The following is a 13,955-nucleotide window of genomic DNA, read 5'->3' as shown; positions in this document are numbered from 1 at the left end:
GTGAAGGGACTGGAGCACAAGTCCTATGAGGAGAGGCTGAGGGAGCTGGGGTTGTTCAGCCTGGAGAAGAGGAGGCTCAGGGGAGACCTCATCACTCTCTACAACTCCCTGACAGGAGGTTGTAGCCAGGTGGGGGTTGGTCTCTTCTCCCAGGCAACCAACAGTAAGACAAGAGGGCAGGGTCTTAAGCTGTGCCAGGGGAAGTTTAGGTTACTTATTAGGAAGAAATTTTTTACAGAGAGGATAATCAGGCATTGGAATGGGCTGCCCAGGGAAGTGGTGGATTCTCCATCCCTGGAGGTTTTTAAGATGAGACTGGATGTGGCACTGAGTGCCATGGTCTGGTAACCATGGTAGTAGTGGATCAAGGGTTGGACTCGGTGATCTCAGAGGTCCCTTCCAACCCAGCTGATTCTATGATTCTATGAAAATATATATAGGAAGTCAGATTTCATTAGCTGTGCTCACAGAGTAACTTGTGGGGCATTGAGAGTCCAAGCTGATATTTCTTATTTTAGATTAATAATTCTTAAAATATTTTATATTTTAGATTAATGGATACTCTTGCATAAAATTTTGGATCAGCAACAGTGATGGCAAACACTTAGGATGGCACAAGGAACAAGGAACTCTTCAAGCTTTTTCTTAGTTGTTTGTTTGTTTGTTTTTTTTTTAATTGCACTGTGTATTTGAATTTCAGAGAGAGGATTTAACCAGAAGAATGATTCAGATTTTGTCCATTGGTCACTTCCAATAGCAGCTCTATTCTGAAGAGATGATACTTGGAGCAAAATCTGGCTCATTTCTATTTCCCCTATAATCCTTTTCATGCTTACTTTTCATGCCAAGTAAGGCCCTATGCCATTCTTCTGTGGCTCTGAGATTCCAGATTCACCCCTGCTGCTCAAGACAGGTCTTTGTCTTGCTTTGCCCCACCTACTGAAATTGTTTTCCACTGTTTTTATATGAATCCTGACTTTTCCCTGAAGGCACAGATTTTCTATTTTATAAATCTGTCCTAAGCTCCATTAACCATTTCCTTAAGGAAGTCTCCTGCACCTAAAAGCTATTTCACCATGTACACTGTGCAGAATATTATGAAGTATTTAAGTCAATAATCATCTTTATCTTTCCTTGCCAGATTCTTAAACTGGTCATTGCAGATGACGGGATGTTTTTATAGATACTTTGCCTGGTGTCACAGAGCTAAAGCTAAAAAGTACTAATTTCAATATAAAAAGATGCAGTAATTTTTTTTCCTTTTCTTTTGCAGTGCAATTTTCCAGAGAACCAGGATGGCTAGAAGGCACGTTAAATGGCAAGAGAGGACTTATTCCACAAAATTATGTTCAGTTTTTATAGCTTTGTGCATTGAACGCCAAGAAGGTGTACATGGTATCCATGGATTTTTGTTCTAGTCACTTGTCTCTACTTTTGTGACTGCTTTTAATCAATGAAGAGCTGGACTATGGATTGAAGATCCTAATCTGTATAAAGATATTGTGTTGCCAAATATGAATTACAAAAAAAAAAAACAACGATTCTTTGAGGGTTGGAATGAGTGGGGGGGACAAGTAAGGGGGATGGAGGAATAGATTAATTTTTTAATAGGGTGCTTTTTTTCCATTTGTAAAGAACAGTAGTGGTATATTTGTTTGCAAAATAATTAGCATTTTAAGTCAAGTATTTGGTTTATCTGTGACTCAGCTTAGTGTCCTGGAGATTATGCCTCAATAACCAGCCTTTTTAAAAGACTGTGAAGATGGTGAGGCACTGGCACAGGTTGCCCAGAGAAGCTGTGGATGCCCCATCCCTGACAGTGTTCAAGACCAGGTTGGATGGGGCTCTCAGCAGCCTGGTCTGGTGGAAAGTGTCCCTGCTCATGGCAGGGGGGTTGGAATTAGATGATCTCTAAGGTCACTTCCAACCCAATCCATTCTATGATTCTATGATAATTTGGGTTTGGAAGATACTGTTGGATAAAAAAGGCTATCATGCTGACAGTTAAATTATATTTCAAAGTGGAATAGCCAGTACGGAACAGACATCTGTAAGTAAAATAATAGTTACTAAGACATGACATTTTTCAAATGTCTTCAAAGAGCACATTTGTTTATGTTGTGTGTATGATTTCATTTATTTTATAAAGATAAGACACATGAACTTTTATTACAGGCTCCTATATGTCATGATTTCTTCGCTACTCAAAAATATCACTGTAAATGAAATAAAACGTTATTTGCTATTTGACTTGTCATTCCTATGTTGCAGAATATTTTGCTCTGCTTCTGAGAGTTGTGACATGCAATAATTATTGGCAGCTGTTTGCAGTCAGCCTTAAGCAGGCTCCAAAATGAATGGGGACCTTTCCTCACTTAAAATAGGCAACTCTGCAAGCTCAAACCAAAAGAGAATCTCTGGCTTTTGCATCCTGGAGGCATCTTGTATTTTATCTGTTGTCTGTCTGTCTAGCTGGTCACTCACCTTCCCTTTCTTCCTTCCCTGTTCTTGTCAACTGTAAGGTCTTATGGATGTGCCAAGGTATTGGAATCCTCAATAGCTGCCTCAAAATTGGTAGAATTATTTGAGTAGTGAGAGTGTTATCTGTGGTCATAGAAAAAGCTTCCAGAAATCTTGTGGTCTATAAATATGTAACTTGTGTTTAAAAAAAAAAAACATTACATGCAATTTATCACTAATCTTTGTATTTTTCTCTCCTTTAAGGAAGACCCTCTGGGAGGCAGTGGAGAGGATGCAGGAAAATATGACAGGATGACATACAATACAGGCTCACTTCTTTGTTAAATTGGACTCTGTGAATTTTGAGTAATTTACTTAGCTTGCAAGTTTTTCTAACAAATGGGATTAGTAAACCAGTTAATGGTTAATGCTGCTTTAAGGTTGGAATGGCTTCTGCCCCCCCGAAGATTTAACTCCACACTATTATTTTGTTCCTTTGCCCAGACTGCACAGACCATTGGAGTGTACACAAATCATCTCCAGATGGAGCAATGGTGGGCCAAGTCAGTACAGCTCTCCAGCACTAACCCTCATTGCTTGGAGGAATTTCATTTGGTGTATTCTCCTGGTATTGAGCAGTGACTCTCTGCCATACAGCTTTTAGGCAGTTCTTGTCTTGGCATAGTGGCTAAGTGACCCAAGCACTGGAGATGACTTTTGGACTTTTGTGAAGGAGACAAAGTTCCTTAATTTGCTCCTTCACTCAGTGTTAAGGAAATAGTTGCACCAATACCTGGGGCAACAGATTGAAGGTTTCCTTGCTCATATTTGTTCATGTGGCAAAGCACTGTTCTACTGTTCTGGCTGGGTATCATGTTGTCTGGGCCTGCAGATTTATCAACTCATTTGTGGTCTTAGAGTCATTCAGGAAGCAGGATGGTGTTTGTGTGCCAAACTCAGTTTTCGTGGCTATCGGTGGAAAATGCTGAAAGAAGAGGGGGAATGTAAACCTTTGGTATTGGCCTTGCAGGTGTGGCAACAAGGTATGCTGGCTTGTCAGATAGTGAAGCTCTGATAACTTGAAGTTGACAAGCTTTGGAAGGTGCTTCCATTAGTTTTGTTGTTGTTTTAAACCTGCAGTGCATGTTTGATCTTGTTCTGGCTTCTGTCTTCCAAAGTTCTCAATATTTCTCAGCTCTAGCTCTGTGTTTGGGTTGTTTGTTTTTTTTTTTTCCTTTTAACTGAAGTGGTTTAAAAAGGCAGATATATAGACAAGGAAAAAAAGACTTAGTGCCTATTCTATCCAGTCCTGTGACCCTGTTTTGCCTTTAGGTGAGATGTTTTGAGACTCCTGTTGCTCCTGGGGCCATGCAGAGCCCAAACAAGGAGAAAACTTTTCTACTGAGAAATGATACGGCTGAGCAGAGGTAATACTAACCCAAACTTTCTCACGTCCTAAACATTGTCTGAAGGCAGTGGTGTGAGCTGAGCCAGATCAGATCTGGCTTTCAGGCTAACCACACTGCCTGTTAGGAATATAGTTGTGGGAACTGCTACCCACCATGTGGGTTTCCACATCAGCCCAGCTATACTAAGGCTGAGTACAGACTTGTCCAGCTGAGCAGCCCATTCTTCATCCTCACTGCTGAACTGCACTGCCAACAATGCCTCGTACTGACTGCTTGGAAGTAGAGATTCAAAGATGCTAAAAATGAAAAAAACATATTAAGAAAGTCAGGCCCCTTTTCCCATCCTTTGAGATTGCTTGCTTTCCTGAAGCTGGCTTTAGGACAGGCCTCTTTTCCGTGGCTTGGTAGACTTGGGAGGAGCAGAGTAACACGCTGTTAACTTGGGGCAGGAAGCACAGGGAGTCCATTGCGGAGGAAGCTGGTTGAAGATTTCTTCTCTTTTGGCCCAGCAGCAGGACTGGTCGTTTCCGTGGGTCTGGCCTAACTCCATCCTCTCACAGCTCTCCTGTCACAGCTGTGGGTACTGGTTCAGCTTAATCCTCAGGTTGGGTTCCCCCTCCCTTCCTCTGTGCTGGTTACTGTGCACAGGGGCACGGACTTGTCAGTTTGCAAAAGCCAAGACTGCTGGTAGTGAACACATGACATGGGCTGGAAATTATAGAGTGTGAATTAGGGAAAAAAAAACCACACCACCACCCAAAAACAAAACAAATGTGCTTTTTATGCAAAATGATGCTGGCCTTGCCATCACTATGGGGCCCGAGACTGAATCCCCCAGCCTGGGGATTAAGGTCGAATGTGTTTGCTGAATAATTAATGGAAAAGCTGAGACTCCTGACTAGCTGGGATCAGCAGAAATTTATAGTCTGTGTTAGTCACTGGACAGTGCTCAGCCCTGCGCCTTGGCCAGGCAGCATTTTCACTCTGTTGGGTGAAAAGCCCCGGGGTTTTCAGGCTGCTGAATGTTGTTAAGCGCTGTCCCAGCTGATCTTCGTGGCAGGTTTCCTTCTGATGCCGTCTTTCATCAGAAATGAAAGAAAAAATCTCATTAGCTGATTTATCTGCTCTGTAATGAAAATAAGTGTTCCAGCTATACTGCTTGCAGCTTTTGCTAGCTGAGCCTCTGTAATTGTGTCACAGAAGAGACTTGGGCAGAAACTTGCCTTCCTGAATGCTTGGTTCCTTGTTCTCTTAACCCATTTCACAATTCTTACCTGGTTTGCAATTTTAAGAGAGAAGTTGCTGACAGAGGGCTTATGACAGAGGGCTTTAGCACTGGAAATGCACCAGTGCTAAACTGGGTTTCACTGAAAGTCTTCACTGGAGTGTCACCTTTTAAACTGAATGTGCCTTGGACATTGTTTTCTACATCAGAGTCCAACTGTGCCCTCATCTGTCCTTGCAGTAGCCACAGGTAAGCTCCAGAAACTTCATCCTATCAACATCTACAATTAAAGTAAGAGCACTTTAAAAACCTTATGACATGGCACATTTTACCCAGCAAAATCTATGACATGAAAGGGCATTTTTTCCACTCCTTTCTACCTTAGTAATATTGTACTCATCATAAACTCCCAGTCTCTGAAGACACCTGAAAGAAAGCAGTGTCCCAGCTTGAGGTCAGATTACAAGTTTGGTTATGTTTTTAAGTAGCGATAGCATCGTCTTATTTCTAGAACAGCATATGACAGATACATCTGCTTGTAAACATATGGGAAATTTTTCTTAACTCTGCTGATCCTCTACTATTCTTTCCTTCTGACAATTCAGCAAACAGAAAGCAGGTGCAAGGATTTTTTGGCAATAAAAAGTTTATGTAATTCGTTATTAAAAGAACAAAATGCAATTAAATGGTGGTCTTACAGCGCAGACCTGGCTTTGCGCAGAACTTGGTGTTGAATTTTTGAGATAGGCAGTGCAGAGAACAAACCAGGATAGCAGGAGTTTTATTTCCCCTTCTGTCTTACTGTAATTACAACTAGAAAAGGCCTGACCCTCAGAAGGCAGTTTGATTAGTCACTAGGGAGACCTTGCATATATAAAATAGGGAATACCTCTTTCCAGGAGAGAAATTCTAACTTTGGACAAGGGGTACAGCAGCCCATAGGTTAAGGGGAACTGGAAGCCAGACTGGTCTGGCTGCTGAAGGTTGCTGGGTTTGTTTGTTTTAGTGGGATGTAGCTTGTGCCCATAACAGTGCCAGCACGTCATTTGTCAAGCACAGTTACCCAGGTTAAGTGAACCACATTCCTCACCCTTGGGCATTCCTTTTTCCACAGTGTGAGTAGCCGCTCCCTGGCTGAAGCCCTTGGACGTGCTGCATCATCCAAAGTAATAGAGCTTGAGGAAACTAAGACTCTATATGTATGAAGAAAGATGTTACATCGCATTTTAGGTTGCTTTATGTTGAAGAGTTCAAGGCTGGGTTGGATGGGGCCCTGAGCAACCTGGTCCAGTGGAAGGTGTCCCTGCCCATGGCTGGCGGAGTTGGAACTAGATGGTTTTCTAAGGTCCCTTCCAACCCAAACCATTCCATGGTTCTGTATTGTTCCTAGATGAGCAGAAGCTTGTCTCTAAGGATAGCAATGCACCAGCACCTATCTGAGATTAAAATGCAAGAAATACTTGCAATCAAACCAGTTTAATTCATGTATATTTGTACAATTTGTATAAAAAAAAGAAAAATAGGTACTTGCAGACATTAACATAAAGACCAAACAATATTTTCTATTTATTTAAAAAGCTTTAAACATACAGAAGCAAACCCCTAATTATAAATGCATCATTATGCATAGATTTTACTGTTTACACCATACTGCTGGCTGCTTTTATTTTTCATCCAGGAATCTATTTAAACTCCAAGAATTCTTAAACATTCCTCTGAGCTTCCTGGCCTCAGAACTGCTGTCTGTCTTATCAAGTCATTGACCTCCAGCTGAAAACATTGCTCTAAAAAAAGTCAAATCTTTAATAAACAATTAAAAGTGCATTAACTGTAGAATTGTTTAATTTCATAAATGTTTAAACAAGTCAGTGAAAAACACCACCCTGTGAATTAGCTTTTTGCATTATTGATTGTAAAGTATCTTTTTAATAAGATTTTGATATTGCAAACTTTAGTCTTTTCTATTTTACTCTGCGCAACTGCTCAAGTTGCACGATGTGTAGTATTCCTGAAATACCCACTGCAGTACATTAACACTATTTTACATTTTAACTGTGTATACAATGCTCTTGCTGCATATCCCTGTTCCTTCTTACAACAAAATAAATTAGCTCAATGAACAAAAGCCCACCTCTAAAAGCTGTTATAGTTTGTCTTGTATTTTGCAGGAGACAAATGCCTATTTCATTCTAAACAAATTCAAAAGAACGTAACTAACTTCCCGGTAGCTAAAAACTAGGGTTGGTTTTTGTTTTTGTTTTTTTTTCCTGTACACAGGTTTAGATAAAAAAAGTGATGGCTATTCTGCTTAAGTGTCCTTGATGAGAGAATACTGCCTCTTACAACATCTATATCCAATTGTATCTATTACTTCAATGATCTCTAGCAAAAAATAATAATCAATGAATGGTTTCATAAACAACAGGTGATTAAAGTAAAGGATTTATTATAATCTGCTTACAGTTGTTTGCAAAGACAGACATACGTTTTTGCATAAAGATATAAATTGCTTTTTAAAACTAATTTAGTGTGTTTAATTATATGAAGTTTCTGTGAATTATGAATTGTACCAAACCAAGATTAAAAGTAATAAGGTACAAAAATAGGAGAAAACAGACAACAATTTGGACTGGGACAGGCATTTAACAGTGAAGTGTAGAATATGGCTTTGCTATTTTAGTCAAGCAAAGTTACTCTGAGACAGAAAAGGAGGCAGTAACTTTGTTAATATAAAAAGCTGCTGCAGACTGTATTCACCCAGAACCTGGCTTTGAAATTTTCTATTTTAGACTTTTTAAAAAAAAGTAAATTAAAAGATGGATGTATGACTGTGTCTTTACTGTAAACAACCAGTCTGCATGCTGTATATCTCACGTTGGAAGTTTGGCTTTCATATTGCTGTGCAGGTCAGTATTTAAAGATCTGCCTATGAATTAGACTTCCAAAATGCAAATAATATATGTATGTATATATTTATATATAAAAAACCTCTCTGAATACAGTCTTTACAGATTACCCATTGCATAAGGCAGGTGTCATTTAAAAAGACAAGTAGCGCTGACTGTCTTCAGTGCACCGAAGTGCACCTCAAAATTTGGGTTCAGAAAGGGTGTAGAATTCTTAATTTGACCACCATTTACAAGAAATGCTACATTCCGACCGGCCAAGGGACACACTAGGGCTCAAAAATATCAGTGGCACCCAGAGAGAACACTACAGATTAGGACTCTGAAAAACTATTCTATTTAAACATGAGCATATGGTAGCAACAGTTGTGCCTCAGAAAAGTTCACCTGTCCTCTATTCTACTCCAAAATTTCGTATTCGCTTATAAATTGTGACATAGTGAAAATCACCTCAAAAATTCTTTTCTTTGCAGTCTTATTCTAGAGAAAACATTTTTGAGACAAAATCAGACCAACTGAGTTGAACTTGTAGTGTGAACATTTGTCTTCTCAGATGTATTCTGATTATTACAAAAGTGCTTAGAAAAGTACATGCTTTTTAGTTTGTCACTAAAAATTCTACTCAGCTAATCTGCCCATATCAATACCTTACCATCCCTCTCACCAGTACAAATGTCTTCGGTATACTTACTGTAATGATCTGCATGTTCCCTTCATCACAATCAGAAATCGCCCTCCCCTCTCTGAAATAATAATCTGACCTTTTAAGATGTTTCATATATCCAGTATTCAAAGGAAAAAAAAAAAACCAAAAAACAATCAATCTGGGAAACCTTAGTAAAAAAAGAAAAATCATTCAACATGTTGCTCACCCCCATTCCCCTGAGAGAGAAAGGGAATAGAGGGCAAGAACTCACTAGATCATTAGGCTGGCAAAAGCTTTGGAGAGAGACCGTAATTTGTCTTGTTAAATGAAACCTCCATAAAGTGGCAAACACAACATAGTGTAGTTTCCTACGGATTTCTAAGATGTGCTCAAGTCACATACGCTTGCAAGAGAGACAAAAAGGGAGAAAAATATAGAGGAAAATAGAAAGGCTTAAAACACAACTGAAAAGGTTAAGCGTGGTTATTTACAACAGATACTGTAGGATGGTAAATTAGATATGATGCTAAAAAAGGCACAGCTTTCCCTTTCTTAAATACACTGTAAACGGTTCATTATGCATGCAGAACATTTCACTTTACAAAAAAATTACCTTGTTTGTTTAGACAAAGATAGTACTTAAATAGTCTCCAGCAAAATAGAGTTCTTTCAAAAATACTTTCCCGTTCATCCTATTAACCATTAAAGATTTTTTGTCTCATTTACAAAAGTTCCTTACACCTTATTTCAGGTCCTTCACAATTTATACATACAGCAATGTACAGTACAGCAAAAGACTGCAAAAAATTATTTGTAAAGCCAGCACAATAGATACTATAAATCGATACCAGGGCATTTGTTTTTCACATCTTATCCTTTTTAATTAAATAGTAAATGGACACTCAACACAGTGTATATCATCTATGATGGGATAACATGGGATAACAAATGCCACAGGTGGGGATAACAGAGTATTCCACACCAAATGTTCTGTTATTACTTTACACGTTAGGGTTTGTGTGTGTGTATATATGTGTATATATATAGTTTTTGTTTGTTTTTTTTTTTTACAAGAAAAGAATATTAATGCCCCATATTGACTTTACGTTTTATGTGCAAACCAAGGGTAACTTTAAAAAGTTCTCATTAGTTCTCGAACCCTTTTAAAACAAGCAAACAATACCAGAAACTACATGGCATATTTAAAACTCCATCTGTTAAAATATCAAAATCAAAGAGTTATTGACTAGATATGGCTTTTCATCCAGAGGAACAGGAACATTTTCTAAGTGTTTTAGGGTTATGGGGTAGTTTCCAAACATCTAGGTCTTGCCAAATCCAAGTCAACTGCTTTCCATTCCCCAAACCCTTCTTATGATTTTAGACTATTCAGAGACTGCTGAACGAGTGTAAATAGCATGTTTAAAATATGGTTTCTTGGGTCCTTCATGGGTGTGGAATAACACAGGGAAACTTAAGGCAAAGTTCTTCCATTTAAGACATTTTCTATCACTTCCTGTGAAAGTACAGGGGCTTGGCATTCCCAGATTCCACCTTTGGTAGCTGGTCACTGATGATTTCCACCAGCATGGCTGGAAACTCTACTTTCAGTGCCTGAGACTCTCGGAAGGTGTAGAAGCAGAATTCCAATAAGTCACTAACAAGCTGAAATACAGAAAGAAACACTTTTTAGGAAAAACACACATTTTTGCATGCAAACAACAGCTTATTGATAATTGATTCAAGACATGGCATTTGACTTGGCAGTCCATTTATAGGGTTATAAAGCAAACAAAAGAACTCCAGTGCCAAAGGGCTATTTAACTCATTAAAAATCAGTGAACTAGGGAAAACCAAGATACCACAGATTTGATTTTTCAGCCTAACTGCACTTTTCATTTCACTAATAGCAACTGGCCACCATGAAAACTTTAGGTGCTCACTATCTATGAAAATAAAGCCTTCTGCCCAGAGGGAAAAGATCGGCAATAAACTGTTGTATCTCTAGATTTGAGGGGGACACACATTCATTAAATCAGATTATTTGCTTAACTTCAGTGCATTCTCCAGGGCCTGCAACCTACAACTGCCAGAGCAGCTGATGTTTTCGGCTCAACAACACTAATGCTGTGTCACATGGTGGCATTTCAGGTTTTACACCATCACAGTGTACACGGTTTTTTTGTGGCTGTGATCTAAACGCACCTCCTAAAGCCTTCCAGTACTTTGGACTCTTTGCAATCTTTCTGTGTTGTGTTGTGTTTTTAAGAAAAACACAACACAAGTCAGTCAAGAGGCAGAGGCACGTCAGCTTCTGAGGTACCCGTGAATGAAGTGCGTCCAGATTTCAGTGTATGAACTTCCACTGCAGTTCAGCAAATCACTGTGTTGTGTGATTAAAGAAAAGCTAGAATGTCTGCTGTTTAAAAATTCAAAAGTTAAGCACAGCTTAATTTTGGTGGCCTATGCCCTTGCAAAGACTTAAACCACTTCTGCTGGTGTAATTTATCAAACACAAGTTTGTCGTTTCAGTTCTTAACATGTGGATTTGCACTCTGCTGTAAAGCCCCTGTTAAAGACAGAGCAAATAAAAGTGGACTTCTGGAAGGCAGAAATAAATAAAAAAATATGGACAGCAAAACTACCATCCTATAGCTCCATACCTTATTGCTTATTTTCAGGACTTTCACAGCTGTTCTCACAAACATGTAAGCAATTTATGAACATCACAGAGAAGTGCTGAGATCATTCAAACACATGACTTTCTGCTATTGAGCACTATGTGAGTCTGTCTGCTGTGGCTTAGTTCATTCCCGATGATCTGGCATGTCATGAAGCAATGCTAATTAATTAAACAGATGCATGCCTAAATAAGTAGCACAGACATAATCTGGTTTTCAAGGGAAAAAAATGCTGATGTTCAAAGGTTTACTTTACCCATTAGGAGGAAGTTGTTACTGTATTCAGTAACTGCGTGCCAAAAATATTCCAAACAACACAAAACCAAAGTAAAGGAAACTCTTTTGGTGTAATCACCGCTCAGGCATCAAATACCAGAACCTAAGCAAAGTAAGCTTTGTGCCCCAACACAGCCTTGACAATGACCTGGTGAATGTGCTGCTTTTCCTAAACTTGTTGGGGTCACCTCTGTCCCACTGCCAACCATCCTCACTGTGCTGATGGCTCGCCTTCTGTGCAGTACAAGCTAATTCCTGCCTCACCGCACTCCTGTGAAGCCTCTGAATGCAAAGAGACAGGGATTACAGGAAAGCCTAAGTAGAAATTACTAATTCTGACTTCTTTGCAAGCTTTTAGTAGTATCCAGTAGGTTTGTATGTCTGGTGAATAGGCAGACAAGGGGAAATGAAGAATAATAACATTAATGAAGGAAGCGCAATCTCTTCTATTCAATAAATGAGTGAGCAGTCCAGTGGGTGAAAACCAGGATGCCATCATGGATTTGATCACAGCATAGCACATTATGAGTCTCACCACAGAGGAAAAAGGTTAAGTTTACAAAACAATTTAAAAGAAAACCCCTCCTCTCATGTAACACTTGGCTTTGAAGCCTCAAAGATAATATATTTTCTATACCTACTTAGTCTGCTAAAACATTTGATCTTTTCTTTCTTAGGTAAATTAGCAGCTTTAACATACTTGACAATAATCATCCACTTAAAGAAAATGGGAGTAATAGGAAGCATGTGTGTCACACATGTGACCATGCGTGTCACCAGGAACACAGGGCTGCAGTCAGGATCTTTTTAACTTCACCCTTAAAAGCTGCATGGCTTTTGGGGCCAGGGAAGCATTATTTTAAAATAAAGAGGAATGAATGTGGGAGAATTGAAGGCCAACTCAGAAATACTAAAACGTAAACACTAAGATAAGGTCAGACAGAGAAAGCTGTGAGGCTGAAAACTGTGCCATGAGCAGTGCTCTTTACTGCAGGCGTGTTCTCATACATTTTCAAAGGTATCCTCCCTCCCTGCCAGCCCAGCAGCCTTGGCATGAAGATGCACTAAAGGGAGGAAAAATTCAGGTTCCACAGGCAATACTAATTTTGAAATTTAAGTCCCTGCCTCTGCATCCCAAGCAACATCTGTCTGAACAGGTAAATAATTTAGCTAGTCTTTTGCTTTAAAAGAGAAGCTTTCTCTTCAGTAAGGAAATGAAAACCTTTGTTTTCTCTTGGAATAGACAAGCTCTGTCATTGCAGTGACAGCGACTGATGCACCACAAGTTACAAGCAAGGTAATGCAAGCTATCCAGCACCTTTAAATGTGGCTTATGGATTTCCTAGATCAAATATACTTCTGGTTGTTTTTTAAAGGCTTGTAAAAGCCCTCTGCTCTGAGAACTCCTGACTACACTTTACCTGATCTCTTTTACTCTCTGCTTCTGGTAGTTTATACCGAAAATGCTGACACTTCCTCCAGTCCAAGAGCATAAAAGACAACTCCAATTAAGCGGTGAAGAGCGAAAGCACCACTTTTCACAAGCAGTGAAAGTAGTGACTAGAAACATATTTGCTTTTACAATCTCAATTATTTCAGCTGCTGAAGCACACTTCTGAAGAGCTACAGCCTAGCAGAGCGCAGACAGTGCACTTAAGGCCACGACTAAAACAATTCCTGTTTCCCTGGGATGCAACCAGGACACTATTCTTACCTCTTTAGTAGGGAGGTGTTCAACTCTCTTTGGAGAGGGCAATGATACATGGCTCAGTACCTTCTGACAGCACTCCAAGCCTCCCTCTACACATGGTAGAATCAGGGCAGTGCAGGGGAGGAGAGCTCAGGTACTGCCTGCCCCTGGTGGGCAGTGCTGGGCTCCCAGAATGGAGACTGCAGCCTCTCTGGGTGGGAAAATACCACTAAATAAGTTAGCATGAGCTGGGTTGGGGGGATGGAGAAACACAGGTCAGAATAATCGCATCCATGTCACCCAGACTGCTGCAAGACATGACAGCTCTTCTGCCAGCAAGCAGATCAGCTGCTCACTGTAACCCTTCACCACTTCAGTGATTAATTATGAAGCTTTCTCTCATCACTACCCTGCAGAGAGTGTGCTGCACTTAAACATTTTCAAGGCTACAGCAGTCTTAGTAATTCTGAGATTTTTACTTAATCAATCTTTGCATTTGTATGCTGTATTAAGCACCTCTGAGAAATAGGAGTATTAATCAAACGTAATTTTCTGTTATTAGGGTGGGGTTTCCATAAAATGGACTTTCTCACCCATACTGTTCTCCATAATTAAAAAAAATGAATCCTTTAATGAAGTCCCTGAAGTTAATACAGTTGCAG

General features: G+C 39.6%; 2 protein-coding genes across 4 annotated transcripts in view; one reads left to right on the top strand and one right to left on the bottom strand.

Moving 5' to 3' along the window:
• ARHGAP10 (Rho GTPase activating protein 10) overlaps positions 1–1,535 on the top strand; it is a 143,583-nt gene extending 142,048 nt beyond the window's left edge. The window contains exon 23 of the mRNA XM_017820181.1: positions 1,274–1,535. Within this exon, the coding sequence (XP_017675670.1) occupies positions 1,274–1,362 (89 nt within the window). The 3' untranslated portion in view covers positions 1,363–1,535. The remainder of the gene's footprint in view (positions 1–1,273) is intronic.
• Positions 1,536–6,554: 5,019 nt separating this feature from the next.
• Positions 6,555–13,955, bottom strand: part of NR3C2 (nuclear receptor subfamily 3 group C member 2) — a 208,653-nt gene continuing 201,252 nt past the window's right edge. For 2 of the 3 annotated variants that reach the window (XM_017820117.1, XM_017820116.1), the window contains one exon: positions 6,555–10,311. In XM_017820117.1, coding sequence (XP_017675606.1) covers positions 10,156–10,311 — 156 coding nt within the window. In that variant the 3' untranslated portion in view covers positions 6,555–10,155. The remainder of the gene's footprint in view (positions 10,312–13,955) is intronic. The other variant, XM_017820118.1, reaches the window with a different exon arrangement.

This window comes from Lepidothrix coronata, unplaced genomic scaffold (assembly GCF_001604755.1).
Source record: "Lepidothrix coronata isolate B3197 unplaced genomic scaffold, Lepidothrix_coronata-1.0 Scaffold79, whole genome shotgun sequence".
Taxonomy (NCBI): Eukaryota; Metazoa; Chordata; class Aves; order Passeriformes; family Pipridae; genus Lepidothrix; species Lepidothrix coronata.
Note: the sequence above shows the minus strand (reverse complement) of the source record. Positions and strands in the feature narration are given on the sequence as shown.